The 27735-nt window shown below is 54.5% G+C and overlaps 1 protein-coding gene across 1 annotated transcript in view; it reads right to left on the bottom strand.

Moving 5' to 3' along the window:
- The window catches only part of FAM102A (family with sequence similarity 102 member A), a 40311-nt gene that overhangs the window by 3205 nt on the left and 9371 nt on the right, over positions 1 to 27735 (bottom strand). The window contains exons 2-10 of the mRNA XM_003911906.5: positions 9710 to 9830; positions 9479 to 9508; positions 6364 to 6480; positions 4631 to 4677; positions 4334 to 4488; positions 1913 to 2017; positions 1631 to 1826; positions 1004 to 1125; positions 842 to 911 (exon numbers count right to left, since the gene is read on the bottom strand). Of these exons, the coding sequence (XP_003911955.1) occupies positions 842 to 911; positions 1004 to 1125; positions 1631 to 1826; positions 1913 to 2017; positions 4334 to 4488; positions 4631 to 4677; positions 6364 to 6480; positions 9479 to 9508; positions 9710 to 9830 (963 nt within the window). The remainder of the gene's footprint in view (positions 1 to 841; positions 912 to 1003; positions 1126 to 1630; positions 1827 to 1912; positions 2018 to 4333; positions 4489 to 4630; positions 4678 to 6363; positions 6481 to 9478; positions 9509 to 9709; positions 9831 to 27735) is intronic.

The raw sequence follows: 27735 nt of genomic DNA on the forward strand, positions 1-27735 counted from the left end.
CCTCAGTTTCCTTCTTGCTCACTGCTTCCCCCACCCCCACCCCAGAGCAGCCCAGGAAGACTACTGCAAGGTAACGGCTGCCATTCCAGGCTGTGGCCAGCAGGAGTCAGCAGAGCAGCGTGAAAGGGCAGCCTGGGCGCAGCAGCCTGGCCGTGCCTCTTCCCTGGGGATGTGGATGTTAGGCAGGCTCCCCACCTGTCCTCAGCAGCCTGCCCGTGGGAAGCTCATTTGCTCACTCGCTCGTTCATTCGGTGAGCCAAAAGCACATGGAGAGCCAGGCACACAGTCAACATGCTCTGAATGAATGCCTGTGACGCGGCATAGACTCTATAAACTGTAGTTCCTGCAAGTTTGGTCTCATCTATCCCCGCCATCTGTGGATGTCGTGTAGGCAGCAGCCTGCATTAAACCAGGCCTTCGCTCAGGGCCTGGTGCCTAGATGGTGCTAGGGAAAGATTTGTTCAGTAAACCCATGAGGCATCACCACCACCATTGTTTCCAGTCCCTGGAGCTGGGAGGAAGGGGAAGGGAGGATTCTAAATAAACCTGTGAGGCCCCTGCCGTGTGCCGAGCCCTGTGCCAGGCACCACCCGAGGCGACCCTGTGAACCATGGGAACTGACCGAACCCGTCCGTGCCCTCACTGCCCCAGGCTCCCAGGTGAGGTGGTGGTGTCCACACCGCCTGACGGATGGGGAAAGGGAGCTTCAGACATGACAGGCCCAGGGTCACACTGTGGCGACAAGACTTGGCATTCAAGGCCAGGTGAGTGGACTGTGGGGACTCTGCTCTCACCTCCAAGCCCCAGCCACCCTGACGACCCCTCCCTGAGCCTGCCCTACCTGGTGGCAAGCTGGATGCCGCTCAGCGTGGCGGAGCCATCACGGCTCACGAACAGCCGGAGGTTGCTGTCTGTGGGAACACAGGGGAGGATGGAGGCTAAGCGGGGCAGGGCTAGCCCTTGGAGCAGGTGGCCTCGCCCCCACCAGCCCGGCACGGCTCACCCTCGGTGTTGCTGCCATCCGTGAAGTCCTGGCTCTGCACGATCTTCTCCACGATGGCATCCGCATCGATCCTCGTGTCATCCACCCAGGTCGGGTGGCTCTCCACCGAGTCCTTCTTCCGCCTGGGTCGGATTTTGGGGGGGCAAGTCACAATGGTCAGGGCAGTAACAGGCGCGAGCACAAAACCACGACAATAATGCCGGCCAGCTGCAGCAGTGCTCAGAATGTCCCTGTGTGCTCCGTGCTGTGCTCCACTGAACCCTTGAGTGCACAATAGGGTGCAGCTGCCATCATGAGCCGGTTTATAGACGAGGATGCCAGGCAACGAGCAGGTAAGTCAGCTTTCCAAGGCCATCCAGCGCATAAGGAGTGGCTCTAAGGCTTAGCCCAGTTGTCAGGCCCACAGACTGTGCTCTTGTCCGATCCGCAAAACCACAACAGCAGCCATGAACAGAACCTGCTGCATGCCGGGCATGGCTGCACCCTTCAGGGCCATGAGTTGGTGGAATCATCACCACCCAATCCACTGAGTTGGGGACCCTGCGATCCCTGTGTTACAGGTAAAGCGGAGGTTCAAGGCACCACTGGGAGGGGTCTGTTCTCCAGGCACCAAGCAGTAGGCCTCACCTGAACGAGCGGTCGGACAGATGCAGGGGCCGGGGTGGCCGTGGTGGCTTCTCCGGGGCCCGGTGCTCCCGCTCACTGCCCTCAGGGCCCTCCACAGTCATGCCAAGGCCCCCAGAGGCGCTGCTGCTGGTGGACGTGTTGCGGCGGTGCGTCAGGTCTGAGAGGCTGGAGGAGCGTGAGTGCTCTGTGCTGTAGCCTGTTGGGGGCGCCGCAGGGGAGCGTCATAATGGGGGATCCCGAGGAAGGAGGAGGCCGCAGGGGCAGGGCCAGGCAGCCACTCACCAGAGATCTTGGACTGCTGGCTGGCATAGCTGGAGTTGCGGGAGTGGCCAGAGTGGAACACCTCCTCAGGGCTGGACAGGTTCTGGTCGGGTTCCTCTGGCAGCCCTGGAAGGCAGAAAACGGCAAGGGGTGAGGTGACAGGGGTCACCCAGTGCTGCTCACCATTGCCCTTCACAGCGTGCCCTCACAGAGCCTCCCATGGCGGGGCGCCATTTAACAGACTGAAAAACAGGTTCAGAGGAGCAGCAACCAGCCTGAGCCACAGGTCACCTTCTGAACCCAGGTCCGTTGATTCCACAGAGGGCATCCTTGTGTGGGGTGCCCACCACAGACCAGCGAGGAGGAATGCTGAACAAAAACTGCCTCCACTACCCACAAGTGCAGTGAGAGGTGCAGAGCAGGGAACAGTGCTTACTGGGGGTCTGGCCCAGTCTGAGGACAGGGAAGGCTTCTCCAAGGAGATGGCCTTAATGGCAGATCTCCAGGACACATCGCTGGAGGGAGCCAGCTAAGGCCTCAGGAGGGCAAGGGCCTTCCAGGCACAGAGAACAGCATTGGCGGAGGCTCCGAGGCTGGAAGGGGCCTGGGTCAGCAGAGTTGGAGTGGAAGGGACAGGGTGAAGGGGAGCAGGCTGGCCCAAAGGGACAGGCCCACAGTCCTGTCCCAAGTTACCCATAAGTCCAACTTCAAAACAGATTTTCCTGGCACTCTCCAACAGAAGGCATAAGGGACCAGGTGGGACCTACCCAGGGCTCTGAGTACCCACCCGCCTTCCTGCCCAACACACCCCAGGCTGGCCTGTGTGCCCATCCATAACTATGTGGCTTTTCAAGTCCCCAACAGGTTCTCTGCATATGGGGTGAGCCCAGCTCCAGAGGCAAGTGGGCACTCAAGTCCCACCCTGCCTTGGGGAGGGGCCTCTTCTACTTCACACGAAGGTACCACCTGTGCTGGGGTGGCCTGATCCCCAGATACATCTCTCTTCTGGGGACTCCCATCCAGGGGCTGGAGAGAGTAATTGTGCTGGGAAGTCCCCAGCTTTCTGTTCCGGGCCTCAGCTGGCTGGGTCTGCAGGGGAAAAGGGAGTGAAGGAAGGCCAGACCCTTGAGGTCAGAGGGTCCCTTACCACTCCCAGTTCGCAGAGGCAGAATCACTTGGCAAGCATCTGCTGGGCCACACGAGGCCTGTGCTCTAACTGATTCTGTGGGACAATCAGGGTTGCCACCTGATGCCTTGTTCACTAATCACCTGGGGGCGGTCCAAGGCTCATACCTCTGGGGGCCCTGCTTAGGGTTGAGGGGGCCCAGCAAACACCTGGGGGGGCAGGCCAGAGCCTCCTGTCCTGGCAGCACCCCCTCCTCCTAATTGCCACGCCATCTCCTCTGGGGGTTGGGGCTCTTTCACATTTTTCATAACATTATTACCAGTGATAATTTAATAAAAACAGAGTGCCCGGCCAGGTGTGGTGGCTCACGCCTGTAATCCCAGCATTTTGGGAGGCCGAGGCAGACAGATCACGAGACCAGGAGAGCAAGACCATCCTGGCTACCATCCTGGCTACCATGCTGGCTACCATCCTGGCTAATACGGTGAAATTCTGTCTCTACTAAAAATACAAAAAAAAAAAAAAAATTAGCTGGGCATGGTGGTGCTCGCCTGTAGTCCCAGCTACTCCGGAGGCTGAGGCAGGAGAAATGCTTGAACCCGGGAGGCGGAGGTTGCAGTGAGCCGAGATTGCACCACTGCACTCCAGCCTAGCGACAGAGTGAGACTCTGTCTAAAAAAACAAAAACAAAAACCAGAGTGCCCACTGAGTGCTTACCATGTGCGGGGCAGGTGCCCACATGTGGACAGTTAATCCCCAAAGTGACCTGGGATGTAACTGCTATTACCAATCCCATTTTCCAGAGAACACCGAGACAGGGAGAGGCAAACTGGCCAGTCAAGGTCATAGAGCACGTGGGAGAGCAAGAGGTCCCAGCACGTCCCTCTGCCAGGTGTACTGTGCCTCACCCCCCGAATGCAGCTCAGACACCACATCCTCAGGGAAGCCTTCCCTGGCCCCGGATGGATCCCACCTTCTGGGCCTGTCTTCCTCAGCTCTTATCCTGTTTGCAGGTAGACATGCATGTCCTTTACCTATGACTTGGTTGAGGCCTGTTTCTCCTGCTAGACTGCAGGGCCATGAGGATGGGGAGGCCACGTCAGTCTCAGTCCAGGGCACTGCTGTGATCTCAGGGCCCAGCAGCATAGCCAGCACACACAAGGTGCTCAGATGTCATCAGCCCAGCAGGAGCATGCAAACACCCTCCCACCATCACCTTCCCCTCAGTCAGCATCTCCCTGGGGACCTGGGCATGACATGGAGGTAAAGCCCTCGGGCCGCTAGCAGGGGAGGCGCGGGCAGATGAGGAACTGTACCTGAGCTGAGAATGGTGGGCCGGGCCTTGGGGGCCCGGGACCCAGTCAAGGAGTTGGTGCTGCTGCCACCACTGCTGGTCCCGCCACCCTTACATGTCAGCTGCAGGGAGGAATCCTGGCCTGGGATGGAGATGGACTTGGCAGTAGATGGTGGCCTTGGGAAGACAGACAGGTGTGACTAGGGTGCCCCACTTCAGGACCAGACGAAAACGGAGGACACCAAGAGTCCCTGTTCCTCCACCCCCAGTGCCCAGGACTGGGCTCCCATCCGCCCCCTAGGCCTGTGCCAGCACTCACGTCTTGAAGCAGGGGTCTCCAGAGAGCAGGAACATACCAATGGTGACCTGTGGCAAGGGGAGCAATCAGCCATGCCCTGGCCACCCACAGCCCGCCCAGGAGCAAGGCCCCCTGCAGCCTTTCGGCTCTGGCCTCAGAAGGGCTTGGACTCCAGTCCTGTCTCTCTGCCCCCTTCTGGCTTGGGGGCTCTGGCAAAGCCACCTAACCTCTTTGAGCCCAGTTTCCCTGTGTAGAGGACAGAGATGGTACCAAGGCCTGCCTGGCAGACCAGAGGGGAGGGCATAGCAAGGTGAGGCCTGGGCTTAGCCCTGCGCCTGGCAGAGTGAGCGGACTGCAGTCAGCTACAGGCCTAGACAGTGAGCTTCTCCAGGGTGGAGTCACGCACTCACCCCCGGCCCTGTGTAAGGAGTACAGAGCTCAACCCAGCAGGCAGGAGAGGGAAGAGGGCTCATGGGGCCTGGCACAGCAGGTGGCGGGCAGGGTTTGGTGAAAGTCTGATGAATAAAGCATGAAGTCATTGCAAACTTAAGAGCCCAAATGTGGCAACATTTGGATCCTAAAATCTAGGCTGAGATGGAGTGACAGGCAAAGGATAAGCAGGTAGGAAAGAGGGGCACAGATGCTGGGGCCACCACTTATGAAAGGGTGACCACTAGGTTGATGCTTTATATGGCTTATTCACTCGGCCATGAAAGCAGCCTAGCCCTAGGCTGTTGATGAGGGAACCAAGACTCAGAGAGGGGAAGTGACTCCCAAGACCCTGCAGACAGGACGTGGGGGAGTTGCCCTTGAACCCAAGGCTACCTGGCCCCCAGGCTCCCTTGATCTGGCCTGAGGTGCACAGGGCTACTGTGCCTGTGCTTTTCAGCCTGACTGAGGGTGAAAGGCTCCGGCTCCCAAGACAGTCTGGACCCTTTCTGGCATCTCCGGTTCCCTCTGCAAAGGGTCTAGGAGGCCCCAGAGTCCCTGCTCACCACCTCCTGCCCAGCTCTGCTCCAGATACAATAGGCTCTCCCTGGGTTCCCTTGCAGAGGTGCTGTTTGGACAGCCTGTTTTCCTGGCCAGGTGGAAGGTGTGGAAACAGAGGAAGAGAGGTGTGCTGATGATGGACACCCAGACATTTCTGTCCCCAAAAGGCCAACAAGGCAGCTGCCTGGGGGTGGGGATGCCCTGGCTATTGGAAACCTGCCCATGCCTGCCCCGGAGCCCTCAGCAGCCATCGTTTTCGCTGATAATCCACTAGGGGCCAGGCTACCTATCGCCTGTCACTTAGGGCAGGATTAGGAGCTGGGCCAAGAAGTCAACTGGCTGGGGGTCAGATGCCAGCTCTGTCTGTGACTCCAGGTAAATGACTTAATGTCTGTGCCTCAACTTCCTCCCATTTGAAGCTGGGACTAATCAAAGACACCACAGCTCGTGGGGCTGCTGTCAGGGGACCACGAGAGAAGAGAGAGCATGCAGTCAGTATGATGTGGACCCACTGCAAGCGCTTGCCAAACCTTGGAGACAATCAGGGCCCCGCCCTGATCTTGATGGGGAAACTGAGGCCAGCAGCTAAGCCAGGCCTCCCTCTGATAGTGGTTTTCTGATTCCTGGACTTGCACCTTCCGGATGTCTACCTATTCAGGTAAGGCCTGTATTTTTAACAACCCTTCTCCAGGGGGTTCTGATGAGCAGCCCAGTTTGTCCCCATCCCATGGTCAGGGTGGCAGAGGCGGCAGGATCCCTGGTACCTTAAGGATAGAGTTGTCCTGGCGAGTGTTCTTCGTGTCATATCCCTCGAGCAGGCAGCAGCGCACCGTGGAGCCCGAGCCCGCAAATTCGGCCAGGTTCAAGTCAGCGAAGCCCAGCTAGGAGGTGAGAGGAGCGTGTGGGAGGCTGAGAGAGTGTGGACTCCTGACTGGCGGAAGCCCAGAAGGGGTAACTTGGCAAAAGTTGGGGAGGAAGACAGAAAAAGCCCCTGGGCCCACCCCACAGCCCCGACTGACTGTTGCATAACTGGACCCAAGGACAGAGGCCCCGGGTCGGCAGCACCAACATGGCAAAGCCAGGAGCTCACATCCCTGAGCTGGACAAAGCACCCTTTGTGCCACGTCCCGGCGTGCACCAGGGCCAGTGCGCCTGACATGAAAGGACATTGTTGTCCGTGACACAGATGCATTGTTCCCTGGGAAACAAGGCCGTGCTGTAGGGAGCTGCCGGGTCAGCAGGCAGGGGAGGAGGGAAGGCCTGTGGGAAGTGATGGGACACCCCCACAGGCCCTGCAGGATGAGCAGGAGCCCCAGGGAAGGCAACCTGGTAGAGGCCAGAGTGAGGGGCTGCTGGGCAGAGTTCAGGGTCTGAACAGGCCCTCAGGAACTCTGGGCAGAGGATCGAGGGATGGGGAGGGAAGTGGGAGTAAGTGCAAAGAGGGCATGTGCTAAGAAAGCTCTGTGGATGGAGGCCAAGTCTGCTAGACCTGGAGGGGAAACAGGTTGAGACAAGGTGGTGCCAGGCTTGGGGACTTGGAGGACATCTCTGGTTCCCTCTGCAAAGGGTCTAGGAGGCCCCAGAGCCTCTGCTTTCCACCTCCTGCCCAGCTCTGCTCCAGATACAACAGGCTCAGAAGAGAGACATAACGAAATGTTTGAACCAATGTTTGAACCCAACCGAACCAATGAGGGATGGGTGTCAAGTACCTGCTGCCTGCAAGTCTCTACTGCAGTGTTCAGGGCACACACTCCAGAATCAGGGAAGTGGATTCAGATCCTAGCCCTGCCATGGACTCAGACTAATCCCCATTTTACAGATGAGAAAACTAAGTTCAGGGAGGGGAAGAAACTTGCCCAGGGCCAAACAGCTAACCCAATAGAGACAAGACTGAAGCTAGGCCTGATCAGCACTGCGTCCAGCCACTTCTCAGGGCCTCAGTTTCCTCCTCTGTATAGTGGGAGTAAGGCCTGCAGTGGGAGTTCAAGTACAGAACAGAAGGGAAGGGGCCTGGCAGTGCCTGATATGTGCTGGGTGCCTGGTAAATGTTTGCCAGTGGAGGCGAGATGCTCCCAGGTGTTTGCTGGTAATTCCTTTCCTGGCTGGGCAGCAGTCCTCACCGTGTGAATCAGAGAAATTTCCACTCTGACGGCACCCTCTACAGCCTGGCTCTAGCCATACTGCTTTCTGCTTCTGGAGAGGGACGTCAGCGCCCCGGGCCAGGGCAGAGTGCACGGCCCAGCTGGCTGAGTTCCTGAGCTCCGGTCAGTGGGAAGGGCCGCGCCCTGTATAGCACCTCCCTCGGGTGAGAGGTGAGGCAAAGGCATTTCCCCTCCCAGCTGATGAAGCCCACCTTCCTGCCACTGGGCTAAGCCTCCCAGGACATGAGAAGAGGAGGCCAAGAGTATATCACGGAGAAGAGGGATGGAAGGCAGAGCAGGCTTATTGAAAGCCAGAGCTGTCTTCTCCCTCTTTACTCAGTAGAAAAGCTCTTATTAATACTATGTAGGGGTGAACTGTCTGTGGGTGCAGTGAAACCCTGGTAACAACGCACATGTCCAGCAGCAGGGCTGGCTGAGTCAACCATCTCCAGCCATGCCACGGGACACTGCTGCCCTTAGAAAGCACATAGAAGGCTGGGCGCGGTGGCTCAAGCCTGTAATCCCAGCACTTTGGGAGGCCGAGACAGGTGGATCACGAGGTCAGGAGATCGAGACCATCCTGGCTAACCCGGTGAAACCCCCGCCTCTCTACTAAAAATACAAAAACTAGCCGGGTGATGTGGGCGAAGGCCAGTCCCAGCTACCCGGGAGGCTGAGGTGAGAATGGCGCGGAACCTGGGAGGCGGAGCCAGAAAGTGACGAGATCGCGCCACTGCACTCCAGCCTGGGTAACAGAGCGGTAGACTCTGTCTCAAAAAAAAAAAAAAAAAAGAGCACATGAATACCTCTAGATAACATAAAAAGATGCCCAGGATGGATTAAGTAAAAAACCAAGCTGCAAATCTGTGTATGTATTTATTTATTTATCTGGAGGCAGAGTCTCGCTCTGTCACCCAGGCTGGAGTGCAGTGGCGCGATCTCGGCTCACTGTAACCTCCACCCTCCTGGTGCAAGCGATTCTTGTGCTCCAGCCTCCCGAGTAGCTGGGATTACAGGCGTGCACCACCACACCTGGTTAATTTTTTTTGCAACTGTAGTAGAGATGGGGATTTGTCATATTGCTGAGGCTGGTCTTGAACTCCTGAGCTCAGGCAATTCGCTTGCCTCCATCTCCCAAAGTGCCAGGATTATAGGCATGAGCCACCATGCCCAGCTGTACTCAGGAAGCTGAGGGAGGAGAACTGCTTGAACCCAGGAGGTGGAGGTTGTAGTGAGCCAAGATTATGCCATTGCACTCCAGCCCTGGCAACAGAGCAAGACTCTGTCTCCAGAAAAAAAAAAAAAAATCATATTGTTTGCACGCACTTAAGTACACATAGAGGGTGCTCATTTTGCATTTCTCTAAACCACATGCATAGATTTTATTTGCTGCTCTCTTTGTATAGCATATTTCCTTTTTTCCTTCTTACAAGGTCTGCAAAGGTCTTAATCAATCCCAATAATGGGGTCCCAGAAAGAGGCCTGGAGAGAGGAAAGGGGACAGAAACTGGCCCTTTTGCTCAGTGAACTTCTGTACCACTGATATTCCAACAACCGTATGCTGCCTTTATATTGAGTGCAAAGGCCATCAATAAAGATATTTCTAAAAAATAACACATCTCAGGTAGGGCTGAGTGTCTCTTGCTTGTGGCAGAGAAGGGGCTGGAGGTTTCCCCTGTGCCTGTCCCTGTGCCACCCCGCATTCCATCCCACCGCCCCTTCACACAGCCCCTCTTACCTTGGAATAAGCCTTCCCGCCTTTCAGCTCCTGCACAAGGAGGGAGACACGAGCAGCAAGTTGACTGGGAAATCCCAGGGACCTCATGCATCTCCCCCCAGTCCCCCCAGATCTGAGGGGAGGAGGGCAAGGGGCAGAGCAACTCTCCCCATTTTCAGCTGGGGGTGCGGACTCATGAGGGGAGGGGCCTACAGCCCAGCCCAGCAGCCCCACATGCACCCTTGGCCTCACCTTGCGCACAGACACGCGGAAGACACAGGGGTCCAGCAGGCCGGTGGCCGGGTTAGCACTCATCTTACACACGAAGGTGAACCTCTTTCGCCACCGCACGCAGTTCTCCTGTACCTCCTCCCTGCAGGCCAGAGGTGACAGGTGAGCACAGGCATGCGCATCCGCGCCAGGGGACCCCATGTGGTACCAGAGACACAGCAAGAGCCCTGCCCATTGGGAGTGAGGCAGTGGGAAGCTTCACTTTCACCCTGTGTCACAAAGTAGCTGTGTTTTCACAAGAATGTACTCGTGTAGTTGTAAAAACAACAGCAAAAAGGTAATAAAAATGAGACAAACACAAGGCAGGGGTGAGGTGAGCTAGGGCAGCTGTCCCTCCCCGGGAAGCCTGGCAACCTGCAGAGCCTCCCTCTGCACCCAGCGCTGCTCCCGCCACCTTGCCCTGAGACCTTGGGCAGTTAACTGCACTGCCATTACCTCCTCCAAAGCCAGGATCTGCCAATCGCCTCGTGACCCTCACAACAGTCTTAGGTTGGACTACTCAGCCTATTTCACAGATGAAGAGACCGAGGCTAAGCAAGCTGCCCCACACCTCCCAGCCAGTAGATAGCTGAGCTGGGCCTGAAGCCTGGTTCCTCCTGACTCCAGAGCCCAATTCTTTACCACTAATAACAACAACAGCAATAGTAACAACAGCCGATACCCACACAGCGCTTCCCATGTGCCCAGCACTGTTCAGAGAACTTCACAAGAGCCAGCAGACCCTGGAGCCTGCTCCAAGTGCCAGAGAAAGGTGGTCATGCCAAACCTTTCCAACCTCTGCCTGGAACAGCCACATCATTAGCCTAATCCCCAAAGAAACTGGGGGCCCGGAGGCTAAGACCCTTGCCTGAGGCCACCACAGGGAAGAGCAGAACAGGGATTAACTCAAGCAGTTGGACTCGGTGTGGAGAAAGCGACTTGGGGGCTTCAGCTTCACCAACACTAAGCAGAGGGCTCTGGTCTTCTAGCCCCTGCCCCCCATTCCTCCTGAGTTGGAGAGCATGACCACGCTGAAAAATTCAGCACCCCTTTACTGGAGAGATGCTTTGTGCTCTGGGAGTGAGTGGGAGCCAGTGGCAGCAGCTCATCCAAGCCCCTCCCAACTGCTGCGGGGGCCTCGGCAGGATCTGGGGGTGGCAGTGGCACGTGGCGGAACTGAGCTCTGCATCCCCGAGCAGCTCCGCATCTCCACACCGCCTGCCTGGCAGAGCCTGTGCTCAGGAAGGGGTGGCCAGGGAAGGGAGGGGACAGTGTTAGAGACGTTATCTCCAGCTCATCCTCCTAACCAGAACTGCCAAGGGGACAGCTAAGGAAGTGACCCGAGGAGAGTGGGTTAACTGCCAGATCGAGGCCTCAGGGAGGGTCGGAGAGGGCCACAGTCAACCCTCCCCTGAGCATCGCCAGGTTTGCTTTGCACGGCAGTCTTGCAAGGTGGGCTCTATGCCACCCCTTCTACTGCTGAGGGCACTGAAGCTTCAAGAGAAGGCCACCCTACCTGCCACTTGAGCTCACATCCCCAGTGACTGGCAAAGCAGGATTTAAACCCAGGACTGTCTGACTTCAGAGTCAGGGCTCTCAGTCGCCACTTCGGCTCAGGAGCCCGGGAAAGCCTGGCAAGGAGAACCCATGGCGTTGTGGGGCCTGCAGTACCCTGCTGTGCCCCTGAGGAACCACCCAGGTCTCTGAGTGCCAAGCAGGTGCTGGGATGAGCCACTGCAGACTGTATTTACCCAGTGATGACTCAGTGTCACCAGGAGAGGGCGGGGGAAGGGGTGAGTCAGGGAAGGTGACATTCAAGCTCAGGATAGAATGAGCCTGGGAAGTAGCCAGGTGGAGGAGACAGTTCCAGAGAGAGGGCACAGCATGAATGAGGGAGCCCCGTTTTCCTAGCCAATGAAAGCCCCTAAGCCTCACCTTCTATGAGGAGCCCCCTCCAGGCAACCCCTTCTTGGCTCCACAAGGCTTTGAGGATGTGACCAAGGCTTACACTGTGCTCCTGCCAAGGCTGTGACAAAGGCCAACAGGGCAGGCAGACGGGGGCCACACCTGCACACTCACTGGGGCACACCGCCCCTGTCATGGCCACTGTTGTGGGAGCACTGAGTGAAATGAATCCTGCAAAGTGCCTGGCCTGGTGAAGGCTCTGTGAGGACACCAAGGACCAAGAGAACCAGAATGCACCTAGCCTGTTAGGAGGGTGAGCTCCAACAACCCTCTGCAACCAAGACTGGGGACAAGCAGAAAAGGTCAGGGCTGAAGACAGGGGAGGAAGGGACAGATCTAAGCCCTATAGGTAGGTGCCACAGGAGTGGGGGCCCTGGGCTGGGGGCATCACCTGAGCCTAGTCATGCTGGCTCCACTTATTCATTCATTCATGATGATGATTCATTCATCATCAAACAACTGAGCACCAGTGTGTGCCAGGCCGTGTTCTAGGCACTGGGAACACAGCAGTAACCAGCTTACATTCTAGTGGGAGGAGAAAGAAGAAGAACAAATACACATGAAAAATACCTAGTAGTGGAAAGGAAGAACTAAACTACATTAACAGATGACTTGATCTTTTATACAGAAAACCCTTAAGGAATCCACTAAAAAACTATTTTATTTATTTTTTTGAGATGTAGTTTCGCTTTCGTTGCCCAGGCTGGAGCGCAAGGGCCTAATCTCAGCTCACTGCAACCTCTGCCTCCCGGGTTCAAGCAATTCTCCTGCCTCAGCCTCCCAAGTAGCTGGGATTACAGGTGCATGCTACCATGCTTGCCTAACTTTTCTATTTTTGGTGGAGGGGGTTTTACTGTGTTGGCTGGGCTGGTCTTGAACTCCTGACCTCAGGTGATCTGCCCACCTTGGCCTCCCAAAGTGCTGGGAGCCACCACACCCGGCCATTATTATTATTATTATTTTTTGAGACAGAGTCTCACTCTGTCGCCCAGGCTGGAGTACAGTGGTGTGATCTTGGCTCACTGAAACCTCCACCTGCTGGGTTCAAGTGATTCTCGTGCCTCAGCCTCCTGAGTAGCTGGGATTATAGGCATGTAACACAACACCTGGCTAATTTTTTGTTTTTAGTAAAGATGAGGTTTTGCCATGTTGGCCAGGCTGGTCTTAAACTCCTGGCCTCAAGTGATCTGCCTGCCATCACGTCCCAAAGTGCTGGATTACAGGCATGGGCCACGATGCCTGGCCTAATACGTGATTACAGGTGTGGTGGCTTATGCCTGTAATCCTAGCACTTTGGGAGGCAGAGGTGGGCACGGATCACTTGAGGTCAGGTAGCTATAGTTCCAGCTACTCAGGAGGCTGAGATGGGAGAATCTCTTCAACCCAGGAGGCAGAAGTTGCAGTGCGCCAAGATCGAACCACTGTACTCCAGCCTGGGCAACAGAGTGAGACCCTGTCTCAAAACAAACAAACAGACAACAACAATAAATAAATAAATAAAAAATGCATGAGTTCAGAAAAGTTGCAGGATACAAGATCAATATACAAAAATCAATTCTTTATATTGGCAAACATTTACAATGAAACAAAGAAAGCAATTCTATGTACAATAGCATCAAAAAGAAAAAAATACATAGGAATAAATTTAATAAAGCACAAAATACATACTCTGGAAAACTACAAAACATTGCTGAAAGAAATTAAAGATCTAAATAAATGGAAAGACATCCCATGTTCATGGATTGGAAGACATGTTGTCAAGATGATACTCCCAAATAGTTCTAAAATTCATCACAATCCCTATCAAAGCCCCACACTGGCTTCTTGGCAGAACTTTGACAAGCTGATCCTAAACTTTACATGGAAATCTAAGGGACCAGAATAGTCAATACAGTCTTTAAAAAGTAAAACATAATTTTAAAATTCACACTTTTGATTTCAAATTATCTACAAAGTTACAATAACCGAGAACAAGTGGTCCTAGCATGAGGACAGACAAATGGAATACAACTGAGATTATTCAGTTTACAAAAGTTTAGAAATAAACCTTAGAGACCAGCCTGGCCAACACGGCAAAACCCTATCTCTACTAAAAATACAAAAATTAGCTAGGCATGATGGCATGTGCCTGTAATCCCGGCTACTTGGGAGGCTGAGGCACAAGACTCACTGGAACCCAGGAGGCGGAGGTTGCAGTGAGCCAAGACGGCGCTACTGCACTCCAGCCTGGGCGATAGAGGGAGACTCTGTCTCAGAAAAAAGAAAGAAACCTTCACTTTTATGGTCAATTGATTTTTGACAACAGTGACAAAATAATTCAGTGGGAAAAAGAATAGTCTTCTCAATGAATATTACTGGGACACTGGATATCAACATGCAAGAGAATGAAGTGTGTGTGTGAGGGAGGTGGTGCGGGGGGCTATCTCATGCTATATACAAAAATTAACTGAAAATGGATCAAAGATCTAAGTGTAAGGGCTAAACTATAAAATATTGAAAAAAAAGCATATGGGTAAAATCTTCATGACCTTGGATTAGGCAACTATTTCCTGGATATAATACCAAAAGTACACGTGATAAAAGAAAAACACAGATATATTGAATGTCATCAAAATTAAAAACTTTTAGTTGGGCACAGTGGTTAACACCTGTAATCCCAGCACTTTTGGAGGATCACTTGAGGCCAGGAGTTTGAGACCAGCCTGGGCAACACAACAAGACCCCATCTCTACAGAAAATTTTAAAATTAGCCACGAGTGGTGGTGCATGCCTGTAGTCCCAGCTACTTGGGAGGTTGAAGCAAGAGGATGGCCTGAGCCTAGGAGTTTGAGGTTACAGTGAGCTGTGATTGCACAACTGCACCCCAGCCTGGGTGAAACAGTGAAACCCTATCTTAAAAAAAAAAGATGGCCGGGCGCGGTGGCTCATGCCTGTAATCCCAGCACTTTGGCAGGCCGAGGCGGGTGGATCACTTGAGGTTGGGAGTTCAAGACCAGCCTGACCAACATGGAGAAACCCCGTCTCTACTAAAAATACAAAATTAGCCAGGCATGGTGGCACATGCCTGTAATCCCAGCTACTCGGGAGGCTGAGGCAGGAGAATCACTTGAACCCAGGAGGCAGAGGTTGCGGTGAGCCGAGATCGTGCCATTGTACTCCAGCCTGGGCAAAAAGAGCGAAACTCCGTCAAAAAAAAAAAAAAAAGAAAAACCACAAAATAAGAAAAAATACTTGCAAATCAGATATTTGAGGGACTTGTATCCAGAATATATAAAGAGCACCCACAACTCAATAAAAAGACAAATAATCCAATTAAAAATGGGGAAAGGATCCAAACAGACATTTCTCCAAAGAACATACACAAGTGGTCAACAAGCACACAGGAGGATGCTTAACATCATTAGCTATCAGGGAAATGAAAATCAAAACTAAAATAAGATACTACTTCACACCCATTAGGATGGCTAGAATCAAAGGGGAAGACGTGGAGAAACTGTAACCCTCATACACTGCTGGTAGGAATGTAAAATGGTGCAGCCCCTTTGGAAAACAGTATGGCAGTTCCTCCAAAGGTGAACCATAGAGTTATGATACGACCCAGCAATTCCACCCCTAGGTATATATCCCGGAGAAATGAAATGTGTCCACACAAAAACTTGTACACAAATGTACATCACAGAATTATTCATAACCAAAAAGTGAAAGCAACCCAAATGTCCATCAACTGGTAAATGGACAAATAAAATGTGTTCTATGCATACAATGGTGTATCATTCAGCAATAAAGAGAAACGATACACTTATACATGCTAACTGGGGATTAACCTTGAAAACATGAAGCTAAATCAAAACAGCCAGCCTGAAAGAACTATAGAGTTTATGATTTCATTTATATGAAATGTCCAGAAAAGGCAAATCCATAGTGACAGGAACTAGATTGGTGGCCGCCAGGGGATGGGGGATGACATAGTCTGGCTCTGTGTCCTTACCCATATCTCATCTCGAATTGTAATCCCCACGTGTCAAGGGAAGGACCTGGTGGGAGGTGATTGGATCATGGGGGTGGTTTCCCCCATGCTGTTATCATGATAGTGAGTGAGTTCTCATGAGATCTGATGGTTTTATAAGGGGCTCTTCCCCCTTTGCTGCTGCTTCTGTCTCCTGCTGCCATGTGAAGAAGGCCCCTGCTTCCCCTTCACCTTCCGCCATGATTGTAAGTTTCGGCACCCATGCGGAACTGTGAGTCAACTAAACTTCTTTCCTTCGTAAACTACCCAGTCTTGGGTATTTCTTTATAGCAGTGTGAGAACAGACTAACACAGGGGACTTGAGGGGAAAAGGAGTAACTGCTAATGGGTATGGGATTTCTTTCTGCGGTGATGAAAATGTTGTAAAATTGGTTGTGATGATGGTTGTGCAACTGTGAATACACTAAAAACCACTGAACCCTACGCTTTAAATGGGTGTATTGTGTGGTATGTGAATTAAATCTCAATAAAGCTGTTAAATAAGTGGTAGATCAGATAAATATAAAAATGGAGACCACCACAGGGAAGGCGAGTGGGGAGTTCAGGTAGAGATGAGGTGGCTACTTCAGGTGGGGGGTTAGGGATGGCCCTTAGGGCAGTGACATCTGAGCAAGGCTTGGACTGAAGTGGGGACTGAGCAAAGACGGGGGAAGAGTCCTTCAGGTGAGGCAGCAGCAAGTGCAGAGGCCCTGACGTGGAAACACACTTGGCAGGTGGAAAACTACTGCAGAGGACGGTGGCTGAAGAGGAGCTGGGAGGAGATCAGAGGGGATGAGATGGGTGAAGGAGCAGGGGCAGGTCCTGCCAGACCTCAAGGGTGTGAGAAGACTGCATCTGATTCTGACAGTGGCTCTGTCTTGCCCCCATGCACTGTGGCTTAGGCAGAGGCTGAGAACAGCCACAGAGGAGGGGAGTGGAAGGGCAAAGAGAGCAGAGACACTTCCCAGACAGCTAGAAGAGGCCCAAGCTTGAAAGGGGGAAGGCGGGGAGTGGCCATGGGTCCCCGCACTTCACCTGGGGTTGGAAGCAGCTGCTGGAGGCCTGGGGAGGCAGCTCAGTGCTCTGGGCGTGTTGAAACACCCAGTGGAATTGGGATTAGTGTCTGGGAACAAAAGCTCACAGTGAATTGTGGGCTTTCTCCCTTTCCTTTCAAGAGTTTGCTGTGGGAATGCCAGCCAGGAAGCCTAAGGCCCATTTGCAGTTCCAGGGCCAAGCCAGAGAAAGCCACGTGGAGCCCTCCTGGCTCAGGTAACAGGCACATTCCCCACCTCCACAGGAAGAGCTCCCAGGGTTCTCACTGGGCCTCCCTCCTGTTTCTACAGGGCTCTGAACAATCACCTATTAGAAGTCACCCCTCCCACGGGAAGAGGCAAGCAGCCTCGCCCTGGCCCACGGCCAGAGGTCACAGCAAGGGTAAAAAAAACACAGCAGCTGCAGCCACCTCCTGAGGGCCTACTGTGTGCGGCCAAGAACTCTTCAACACTGAAAAGTGACTGCTACCACAGCCCACTTTACAGATGAGGACAGTGAGGCTCAGAAATGCAGCGTAACTCACCCGAAGTCACAGCAGAGGTAGTCTCGACCCCAGCCCCATCTGTGTCCAGACCCTGTGTCACAGCTGGGACACAGCAGTGCAGTTGACTCAGAGCCCACACTGCCTCCCCCTCAGCCCCGGGGCCCCTCTGGTGGGAAGCAGCTGGGCACCCCAGGCAGGTGGCATGAAGTCCCATGCATGGGGCAGGGATTATGGGGGGAGATGAATGCAGGATCAGGTCAGGGTGGGGTGAAGGATGCTCGTGATGAGAGGCAGGAATGAGGATGCCAGGCAGGCAGCCATGAGCCCCAGGTTGGGAGCTGGCCAGGTCAGGATTGAGGACATCTCAGAGCCTTGATCCATTCAGAAACCTTTTATTAAGTCCCCACCAGGTGCCAGGCACTGCTGAAGGCTCTAGGAACACAAGCAACAAACAGAGAAGACAGAAATCCCTGCCTTCAAGGGGCTTATACTCTGGCAGTGGGTGGCAGACAGACAAACCCAGGCAAATGCGTGCCAGCTAGCCTGTGGTGCAACAGAGAAAAAGGAACCAACCAGGGAGGCAGACAGTACCCCTGGCAATGGGGGCACCAGGGAATGAGGGCCAGAGGAGGTCTTCACAGGAAGGTGACATCTAAGCAAAGACTGAAGCGAGTGGCCACAGATACCACAGATACCTGGGGGAAGAGCAATCCAGGCACAAGAAACAGCAAGTGCAAAGACCCTGGGGTAGGAATGTGTCTGTCGCATTTAAGGAGGAGCTGGGGGCCAGTGTGGCTGGGGTGGAGGGTGCCGGGGTGGGTGTGGGCCAGGGAGACTAGAGAGGCAGCCTTGGTCCCAAGCTTACAGAGGGGCTGTATGGAGGGGCAGTCCCCGCAGTGTCCACGTGTATGCAACTGGTCACGGCAGCAGAAGTTGGGAAGTAATGAGGACTGCTTCGATGGTACCCAGCAGGCAATGCCAGAAGGGAAGGAGGGGATGGAGGGTGAGCTGTGCTCCCCAGCAGAGAGGGATGGCCCCATCAGACCTGCAGGAAGGGAACATGCAGAAGGGGATCTACAGGACCCCATTTTTATTTAATTTTTTAAAGTGACATATGTAAATGCCCACAAGCACACAGAAAACAGGAGGTGCCCACATCAAATTGCAAATGAAGGCCACCTCTGGCCACTGAAGTGTCTGGAGATTCGGGTGAGTAACGAAGAACAGAAAGGATGAGGATGGGGGGCATGGGTGTCCCTTTTTTCTTTGTTTTGAACGGGAAGTATCCGTTGTGAGTGTTTCTTAAAGCACACCTGACTGAAGGGAACCCACTCCCTGGCAGTCCTGGGGACTGCACTGTGGCCCGGGGTGGAAATGCCACTCTGCAGAACGACCTCACCCCAGCACTATGAGACCCTTGGGGGAGGGCCCAGGGTCCTGAGAGCTGAGTGCCACCAGAGCTGGCTGTGACCTCCATGGTCTGCGAGTGCTAAGAGGGCAGGCCTGGGCTGCTGGGTGGTGTGCACGCCAGCACCCAACACACGTTTGCAGTGACTAGAGGCACAACAGCTGCCTGTCTCAGAAAGCGGAAAGTGTAAAAAAACTAAAACGAGCAGCTATGAAGAAAAATTATAAATAAGATGTTTATTAAGAAAACAGGCCAGGCATGGTGACTCATGCCTGTAATCCCAGCACTCTGGGAGGCTAAGACAGGAGACTCACTTGAGGACGGGGGTTAGAGACCAGCCTGGGCAACATAACAAGATCCCACCTCGATTAAAAAAGAAAAATGAAATCATAGGACTACGGACCCACCTTACTGCCCACCACACCCACTTACCCTAATGTGGCCCAGATCTGGGCTGCAGAACTGAAGTTTTAAAATGATAGAACCAAGGTCCAGAGAAGGAGATTGTTTTAAACCAGAATCCTGGACTTCAGGCTCCCTGGCCAAGAGGCTTATTCACACTGGTGTGAAGGGATAACAGCCAGAAGGCAGGCGGGGAGCTCAGAGCAGGTCTGACCAAAGGTGCGGTGGAAGGGTTATCAGAGACACTTTCTTTGTTTCTGTCCAAGAGTTGTTTCCATAATTGAAATTTAAATTGAAAATGAGAAAAGGGTATGGGTTAGGAAGGCTGCTTAGAAACAAAAGGAATCTGAACCCTCAGCTACCTGGTTCAAGGCCTGGGTCCTCCCAAGGTACCAAGTGGAGTCACCCCAAGCAGTACATGGGACCTGCTGGCAGGGCTGGCTGCCTGCCTGGGAAGAGACAGAGATGAACGGCCCTCCTGGGCCTGGGGTTGCAGGGCGTGCTTCCCCAGCTACCCGCTGCCAGGAACAGGTAATTACAGAGACTGGGTTTCATTTTTAGCTTTAAGATATACAATTAGACATGTAAATCTCAGCAAGGCGGGACAAGCCCTGCACCCGCCACAGCCACTGTGGCCATCCCAGCAGCGGAATTTGGCTATTTCTGGGCTGTCTGGAAACAGTAGAACACCCCACCAGGCTGGTGTCCTTGGCCCGGCAGAACTCTCCAGGAGCTCTCCCAGCCCTGGGAAGGCTGCCCAGTGAGTTGACCATCCTCTGATCCATCCCAGGAAGCACGCCGGGTGGTGTGGGGAGACACAGGGACCCGTATCCCAAATTGGACTGGGACCTCTACAATGCATCCACGAGGACTGACTATGGTGCCGGCTTGGGGTGCGGGACACAATGCGAGCAACCTCCTGGAGGAGCCCCTGGTTGAGAGGGGGACACAGTCATTACACAGGAATGACTGCAGTCACCGCCAGTCTCCCAGGAAGGAGAAGGAGCTACGAGGGCTATGAACAGAGCAGGCCGGGGGCAGGAGGCCGAGAAGGCTTCCTGGACAGTGACATCAGAATCGGGACCTCAGGCAGAGGTCAGCTGAGTGAAGACCTGGGGGGAAGGAGGTCCCAGGCAGTGGGAACAGCACAGGGAAGACCCAGAAGGAGGGAAGTGGCTCCCAGGAAGAGCCTCCCTGGAAAGTCAGGGGGTAGATGAGGCTGGTGAGGAGGAGAGGCCACCAAGTGACTTGGGAAACCCCATCTCAGTGAGCCTCAATTTCCTCATCTGTAAAAGGACAACCTGCCCATCACACAGGGCTGTTGGGGTGACTCTGTAGTCCCACAGCACCTCTCTCCACTGCTCAACAGAGGGAGGATGCAGAGAATTCTGCCTCTGTGGTCCCAAGGTCATTTCGCTGCCACATCCCCAGCACCTGGCCCCAGCCTGATCCAGCATTACTGCCCAATAGGTGCAACAAGATCCCAGAGCCTTGACAACCCCAGGTCTCCATCACCAGGGTGACGCGGGGCCAGGTGCCATAGGGCTGTGGGAGTCACCTCCTGGCCTCAGGCTGCCAGGCTCACAGGATCCCTACAGACAGGGGTCCAATGGGTCCATCAGGGGCTCTCCTCAGAGTTGGAGCAAAAGTACATGCCTGGCTGGCAACCCTCACAGGGGCAGAAAGTCAGGAAAAGGGAATCTGGGTATCAGTGGGGCAGTCCAGTCTCTGTGACAGGGCTCCATCCTGACCCCATGCCCACTCTCAACACTTCGTCTTCCCAGTTCCAGTACTCAGGGACACACACCTCACCTCCACTGCATGCCCAGCACGAAGCCCTCGGGAGAAAGGTGCTCAAACTCACAAGCAAAGAGACAAGGGTGAGGTCCAGCAGGACAGGGGTTCTCACATAAAAATACCCACTGGCAGCCAGGCGTGGTGGCTCACACCTGTAATCCCAGCACTTTGGGAGGCCGAGGCGGGTGGATCACCTGAGGTCAGGAGTTCGGGACCAGCCTGGACAACACGATGAAACCCCGTCTCCACTAAAAATATGAAAATTAGCTGGGCATGGTGGCACGTGCCTGTAATCCCAGCTACTCGTAAGGCTGAGGCAGGAGAATCGCTTGAACCCGGGAGGCGGAGGTTGCAGTGAGCCGAGATCGCGCCATCCCACTCCAGCCTGGGTAACAGAGCAAGACTCCGTCTCAAAAAAAAAAAAAAAACAAAAAAAACAAAAAAACATTCCACTGGCTCATGACAAATGAAGATTCCCAGTGAGCCCTGTCAGAACCATGGACTCTGCAGGACAGGGTTTCCCTTTGTGAGGGGCTGTCCTGTGTACTGTGGGATGTTTAGCAGCACCCTGCCAGTAGCACAGCCCCAGGTGTGACAACCAAAAATGTCTCCAGGGATCGCCAAATCAACCCTGGTTGAATGCTACTGCTGCAGGCCTTAAAAGGGCATTTTAAACAAGCTCCCAGGTGATTCTGATGCAGGGAGCTGGGCACCCAGCTAAGAGACAGTACTGCTGTGACAGCCATGTGGAACTCCAGGTTCCAGCTGTGCTCCTGGGTTCCTGACAGTGCTGGTCCCCCAGAGCAGGGCCCCATCACTTAAGTCCATCACTTAAGTCCCTCGCCTGCCCCTCCCTCAGCCACGCTCACTCCCACCCTGCCTGCTCTCCCAGGCCTTGGCCTGGTTCCTAGAGAAGTGAGCGGCAAAGTGATGCAATCAGAGTTCCCGGCTGATGAAACCAAGCCCAGGCCGGGGAGAAAGAGAGTCTAATAAGGAAACAATTTAAATCGACAACATCTGCCTTGTGCTTCCCCGAAGAGAAGAGAATACAGCCGCCTGGGAGGAGCCTGCCCCGGGGACCAGCCAAGGCATCTGTCCAGGGGTTGAAGAGCCAGCGTGGCAGCACAGCAGCGTCTGGCTCCTGCCAGGGGTTCAGGGGGAGCAGCTCACAGTCCTAGCATGGCCAGCACCTCCTCCTGCAAGCAGGCAGCAAGAAGTTTCTGGAAGCCAAGCCACTCTGGCCAACACTGGAACACTCAGAGCAGCCACTCGGCAGCCCCAAAACACTCTTGTTCCACTGCCAAAGACACCCCTATTAGTGGTGGCCTGGGATTGGCAGGTGGGCCAGGAGGGAGGCTGGCATCACAAGTGACCCAAAGAAGCACAGAGTGGACAGCCCACTGGGGCTTCAGAAACTCCAAGACGGAAAAGGGGCAGGGCATGGGCGCAGAGTGGAGGGAAGCCAGGTCATTCAGGCTTGCTGGGAAAGCGTCAAGGTTAGGTGAAAGGACTCTAGAGTCAGACACATCTAGGTCTGAATCCTGCTGCTCACCAGTCAAGCAGCAACCTTGAGACTGATCTTCAAAAAACCCCACACAAGTTGGGCACGATGGTGTGTACCTGTAATCTCAGCTACTAAAGAGGCTGGGACTGGAGGACTGCTTGAGCCCGGGAGTTCAAGACCAGCCTGGGCAACATAGCAAACCCCATCTCAAAAAAAAAAAAAAAAAAACCCATGCAGGCAGGTGTGGGCATCCCTATTTTACAAGCATAGGCAAGTGGCTGCCCTACTCTGTCCTCTGTACCCAGAGTCAGGTTGTGCGGATGGCTTGAGCTACTGCCCAGGCAAACGTCCTGTGGATGCCATTCTCCAGTGATACGAATGATCACCCTCTTGCTCTCACAGCCCAAGAGGTGAGCAGGCCACTGAAGGGACCCAAAGTAAACTACTGGCTTTAACCAAGAATCCCACGCAACTGGGCAAAGATGCCCCTGGCACCCAGTACGGCTCAGCCTGGCTCCTGTTTCCCAGGCACCCTCCTGCGTGCCGAGTGATTCTCAAGCATCATCTTCCTGCTTCTACTTCACAGACCAGGAAACAGACAGTCGGGGAGTCCAGGCACTCGCTGTAGGTCACATGGGAGGTGAGGGGTGGTCTGTACTCCCAGGCCCCCCTTCAGGAACCCACCCCCACTTCCTGATCTTGCAGAATCCCTGGAAAATCTGCCAAGGCAGTGCAGCCATTCTCCGGAGATTGTGGCATGGGCATCTGTCACGCTAGCGACTGTGGACCCCGTGCTGTGTGGGCTGACCCTTCACCTCAAGTCTCAATCCCAGGGAAGAGGCTTTGAGACCAGGTTTATGCCAAGGGAGGGATGGTCACTGGGTCAAAGTGTGGGGCTAGTGGGGTGTGGCTCTGAGCCAAATCCATCAAGACCTGCTGGTGTTGGGGACCAAGTTAGGAGGTCCCAAGTTAGGCGGGAGAAGTGGGAAAACGTCCTGCAGCATGCAGGCCCTGCAGAAGTTCCAAAGATGAGCCCTCCATCTCCTGAACACTTGCTGCATGTCAGGCACCGAGCCAAGCACGCTCCCCGACCTCAAGAATCCACACCCAGCCCTAGGAGATGGGTGCTGTCAGCCCATTACCCCATCGCAGCCAAGGAAATTGAGGCCCAGAACAGGGAAGTCATCTGCCCAAGGTCTACTGGCCGGGAGAGGGCTGTGACCTAAAGCCACGGCTGTCTGACCCCAGAGCTGCAAGCTGGGCTCCCATGCCAGGGTTGGGCCCAAGACTCCAGCAGTTCAAAGCAAGACGACACAGCGGGTGTCAGGCTGGGCTGTGGTAGCAGCTTCCCCCAGGATCCATGCCCACAGCAAACACAGAGCTTCGGGGCTGGCTCTGCTCAGGGGACTTCGCTTCCTGCACCCACCAGTCTCCCAGCAGGCTTGCCCACAAGGCATCGGGAAGCAGAGACTGGGGCTCAAGGCCAGGCTCTGGCACCCACTGGACACTTGACCTTTCTAGGCCTCAGTCACGGTTCTGTCCCTGTCTCATGGAGTTGCTATAGGACCTGGCACAGTGGACACCCATGCTGAATGGGGGCAGGGACTAGACCCCCAGAAGTAACTACTGAGAGGCACCTTGAGTTCCCCTCTGAGGCAGACGGTCCAGCAGGAAGCTGGGCACGCAAAAGCCCTGACCCAGTCCCCCACCCTGTTCTCCACTCCAGGACCATGGATCGGGATATTTCCCCAGGTCTTTTTTTTTTTTTGAGGTAAGGGGTCTCCCTATGTTTCCTGGGCTCAAATGATCCTCCTGCCTCAGCCTCCTGAGTACCTGGGATTACAGGCGTGAGCCACCAAGCCTGGCTTCCTTAGATCTTAAACCTGGCTGGGACACCCTGGTTGGGACATCCAGGGAGGGGGACCAGCAGGTGGCCTAGGCATGCCTGAGCCACTCCTGGCTGACTCATGCCTGGGTGGTGGTTGATTCACCCAAGGAGGAAGGGGAGAGAGAGGAGGAACAGATTCCCATCCCCAGGGCCTGGCTCCTCGAATGACTAGACTCAAGTCATGGGGCTGCCTCTGTCCTCTCTACCCTTACCCTCCATCCCAGCCCATCCCAAGGGCACCCCCTACATATTGCAGGTTTCCTCTTCTAGGCTTGGGTCTTAGGTTGCTGTCTCCTAGAGTGTGGAGGTCCTGGAGGAAGGGCCTCTGTTTTGCTCACTGCTGCTTTCCCTGTCCCAAGGATGGCGCCGGGCACATGGTAGGTCAGTAAGTAATGACTAAATGAGCGCCCTTCACACTCCTGTTACTGTAAGGGCTCCTCTAAGCCTTCTCATGCCACCTTCATGGAAGGGTAGGACCATATTCTCTGCAGAGTACAAGGGGCCAGGGGTCACTGCCATTGCTGGCTCTGCCACCCAGCTGTTCCTAGTGATCCATACAATATGCCCTAAGGCTCCCTGGACTTCTGAGGTGACCAGGAGATAATCATGAACCACTCCGCCAAAGTCACTTTTCCTCCCAGCCCTGCACAGACTCAGCCGTCTTCATCAGTTCTCTAAGATTCCAACCACCATGGGCTAAGCATCAGGCAGGAGTGTGAGGCCCTGACTCACTGGTCTCCACCTCCTCCCCGGACATCTGATTCCCTGAAGACTCAGACCAATCCTGGACCGATCTTTGCCTTTCATTCACGGACTCCACATGCATGTACTGAGGACTTACTACACGTCAGGCCTGTGCTAGACACTGGGGACACATCCCAAGAGCATGGCCTTGGTCTTGCCTGTATCCAAGATGGGTGTGGCCAACATAAAAAACCCTTAGGGGCTGCTACACCCCAAGGTCAGGCCTTCTCCTGGGATTTAGGGAGAGCACAGTCAAACGCCCCTTCGCAAAGACAGGGTTCGGGGCAGAGCAGGCGGAGTGGCAATTCTCCCTCACCCCACTGTGCTCGGCACTCCTCTGAGAGATGAATGTGCCTAACAGTCTCCCCTGGCTCTGGGCCCAGGCAGGGACGGTTGTCTTCGCCAAGGCAATGGCCTGGTTCTAATCACAAATGTTTGCTGGATAGGTGAACCACAGGAAGAGAGAAGAAAAACAATTACAGGGACAGAGGGAGGAATATGGACCTTTTGTTTCTGCTCTCACCGCTAGGGTCCTTATAATAACTGCCCTGGATGAATACCAACGCTGCCAGCCTTTACTGAGCCTGTACTCCATGCCAGGGGCTATGATGGGCACATAACAGGCATTAACCCATTTCACCCAAGCATCAAGGAGGACCTTATTAACCCATTTCACAGATGAGGAAAGCAAAGCTCAGAGAGATCTAGTTCTCTGGCAGCCTCAGGAGCCCGTCCTCCCCATGAATAGCCAAGCCCCACAGCCCAGCAGGCCCTGCTGGAGTTTGAAAGAGGCAGAAGGAAAATCTCCAGCCAGAGAAGACTGTTTGCAGCTGCCAGGATGAGTTACTGCCTCATAAACAAGAGTGATGCTTATCAGGTCAGAACGGTTCAGGCTGCCTCACCAGAAAGACCAAGAAAAACACCCGAGGATCTCCTCCAGGCTTCTGGGCACCCAAAAAGGTGCCTCGTTTTTGTCTAGAGGACTCAGGCATCCACCCAGCACCACCCAAAAGTGTGGGGCATCTCGAGGCTTGTCTTTGGCACAGAGACATGCAGAACTCACAGATTCTCAGAGAGAACATACCCATGAAACCAACCCCCAAGCAGCAGAATATTACAGGCCCCAGAAGGTCCTTCCAGACATGACTCCCCTCAGCAAAGACAGCACCGCCCTGACTTGCATCAGAAAGGTTTTTGAACTCTGTATAAATGGTATCATACACATTTTTTTTTTTCTTTTGAGACACAGTCTCGCTCTGTCGCCTAGGCTGGAGTGCAGTGGCGCGATCTCTGCACACTGCAGCCTTTGCCTCCCGAGTTCAAGTGATTCTCCTGCCTCCTCAGCCTCCTAAGTAGCTGGGATTACAGGCATGTGCCATCATGCCCGGCTAATTTTTTTGTATTTTTAGTAGAGACCGGGTTTCACCATGTTGGTCAGGCTGGTTTTGAACTCCTGACCTCAAATGATCCTCCCACCTCGGCCTCCCAAAGTGCTGGGATTACAGGAGTGAGCCACCGCACCTGGCCGCATCATACACTCTTTTGTCCCCGGCTTTCTTTGCTCAACGTTGTTTGTCAGACTGGTTCCTGCTGTGAGTGGCGGCAGCTTGTTCATCCTCGGCACTGCACAGTATGCCTCAGGTTTTGTTTTGAGTAATTCCATGATGACAGAGGTGGAAACCCGCCCTTCTCAGCTGACAGTCACCTGCCCTTCTGCAACCTGCAGCCCCAAGCAATCAACCCCATGGCTGCCCTTGGTGGTTCTAAACTACAAATGTGACTCGAATTCACACCCTTCTGTGGCTCCCACCCCTCCAGGTACAGTCCAAACCCCTCCCCTTGACTCCTCCTGACTTCAAGCTCCCTCCCAGGCCCGCTGACCCCTCTTTCCCACTCAGCATGCTCGCCCTTGCCATGCCTCTGTCGCAGGCTGCTCTTTTACCTGCCACCCGCTAATCCTACTCATGCCCCAGAACCGAGCCCAGCATCACCTCCCCAGGGCCCGTAGCCATACCACTGATTGGATTTGTGCACCTCCCCTCACTGAAGGGCCCTGCAGGGGTGGGGGCCACATCTCCAGGGCCCAGCCTGAGCCCCGCACCCAGAAGGTGCCCAAAAAATTGTCTGGGGGGAGCCTAGGGGGACCAGGGAGCCACAGGTATGCTGCCCCACACCTGCAGAGTCTGCTCAGAGAGGAAGTGGTAAGAGGTAAGAGTGTTTAGCACCCAGACTTCTGCCCTCCCTGAGCACCAAGCGGCCAACCCCCTCTCTGGGCAGGGTTAGTCTGTTTTTAGCTGCCAGGTGCCTGGCCCTGTGCTGAGTAGGGAGCCCTCCTGGCCAGCCCTGTTTGATGGAGGAGGAAGCTGAGGCTGAGAGGACAAGGCCTTTAGTCACAGTCACAGAGAAATCAAGCAACTGCCAAGGTCCAATTGCCATGCTTGGAGTCAGGCCCCAGCCCCCTCCTCCTTCCCATTCTGCTTGCTATGAGCATCCCTACCCCATGCAGAGGAGCCCACCCCACCCAAACCACTGATGCCCCCAGTTGCCTCTCAATTGCAGCCTCTGAGCCCATGGAGGCACCCAGCTGTCCGGTATGCAAGTGAGAGCTGTTCCTGACACAGACTGACACCTCGGGCCTGAAGAGGGAATGGGGGGTGCGGGGGTGGGTCCAGCAGCTGGTAGCAGCCACAGTGAGGTCCCGCACCAGCACTCACACTGTTTCAGAGCCACGGCAGAAAAGCCCCGGCACCAGAACAG

The sequence above is a fragment of the Papio anubis genome, chromosome 13, assembly GCF_008728515.1.
Source record: "Papio anubis isolate 15944 chromosome 13, Panubis1.0, whole genome shotgun sequence".
Lineage (NCBI taxonomy): Eukaryota > Metazoa > Chordata > Mammalia > Primates > Cercopithecidae > Papio > Papio anubis.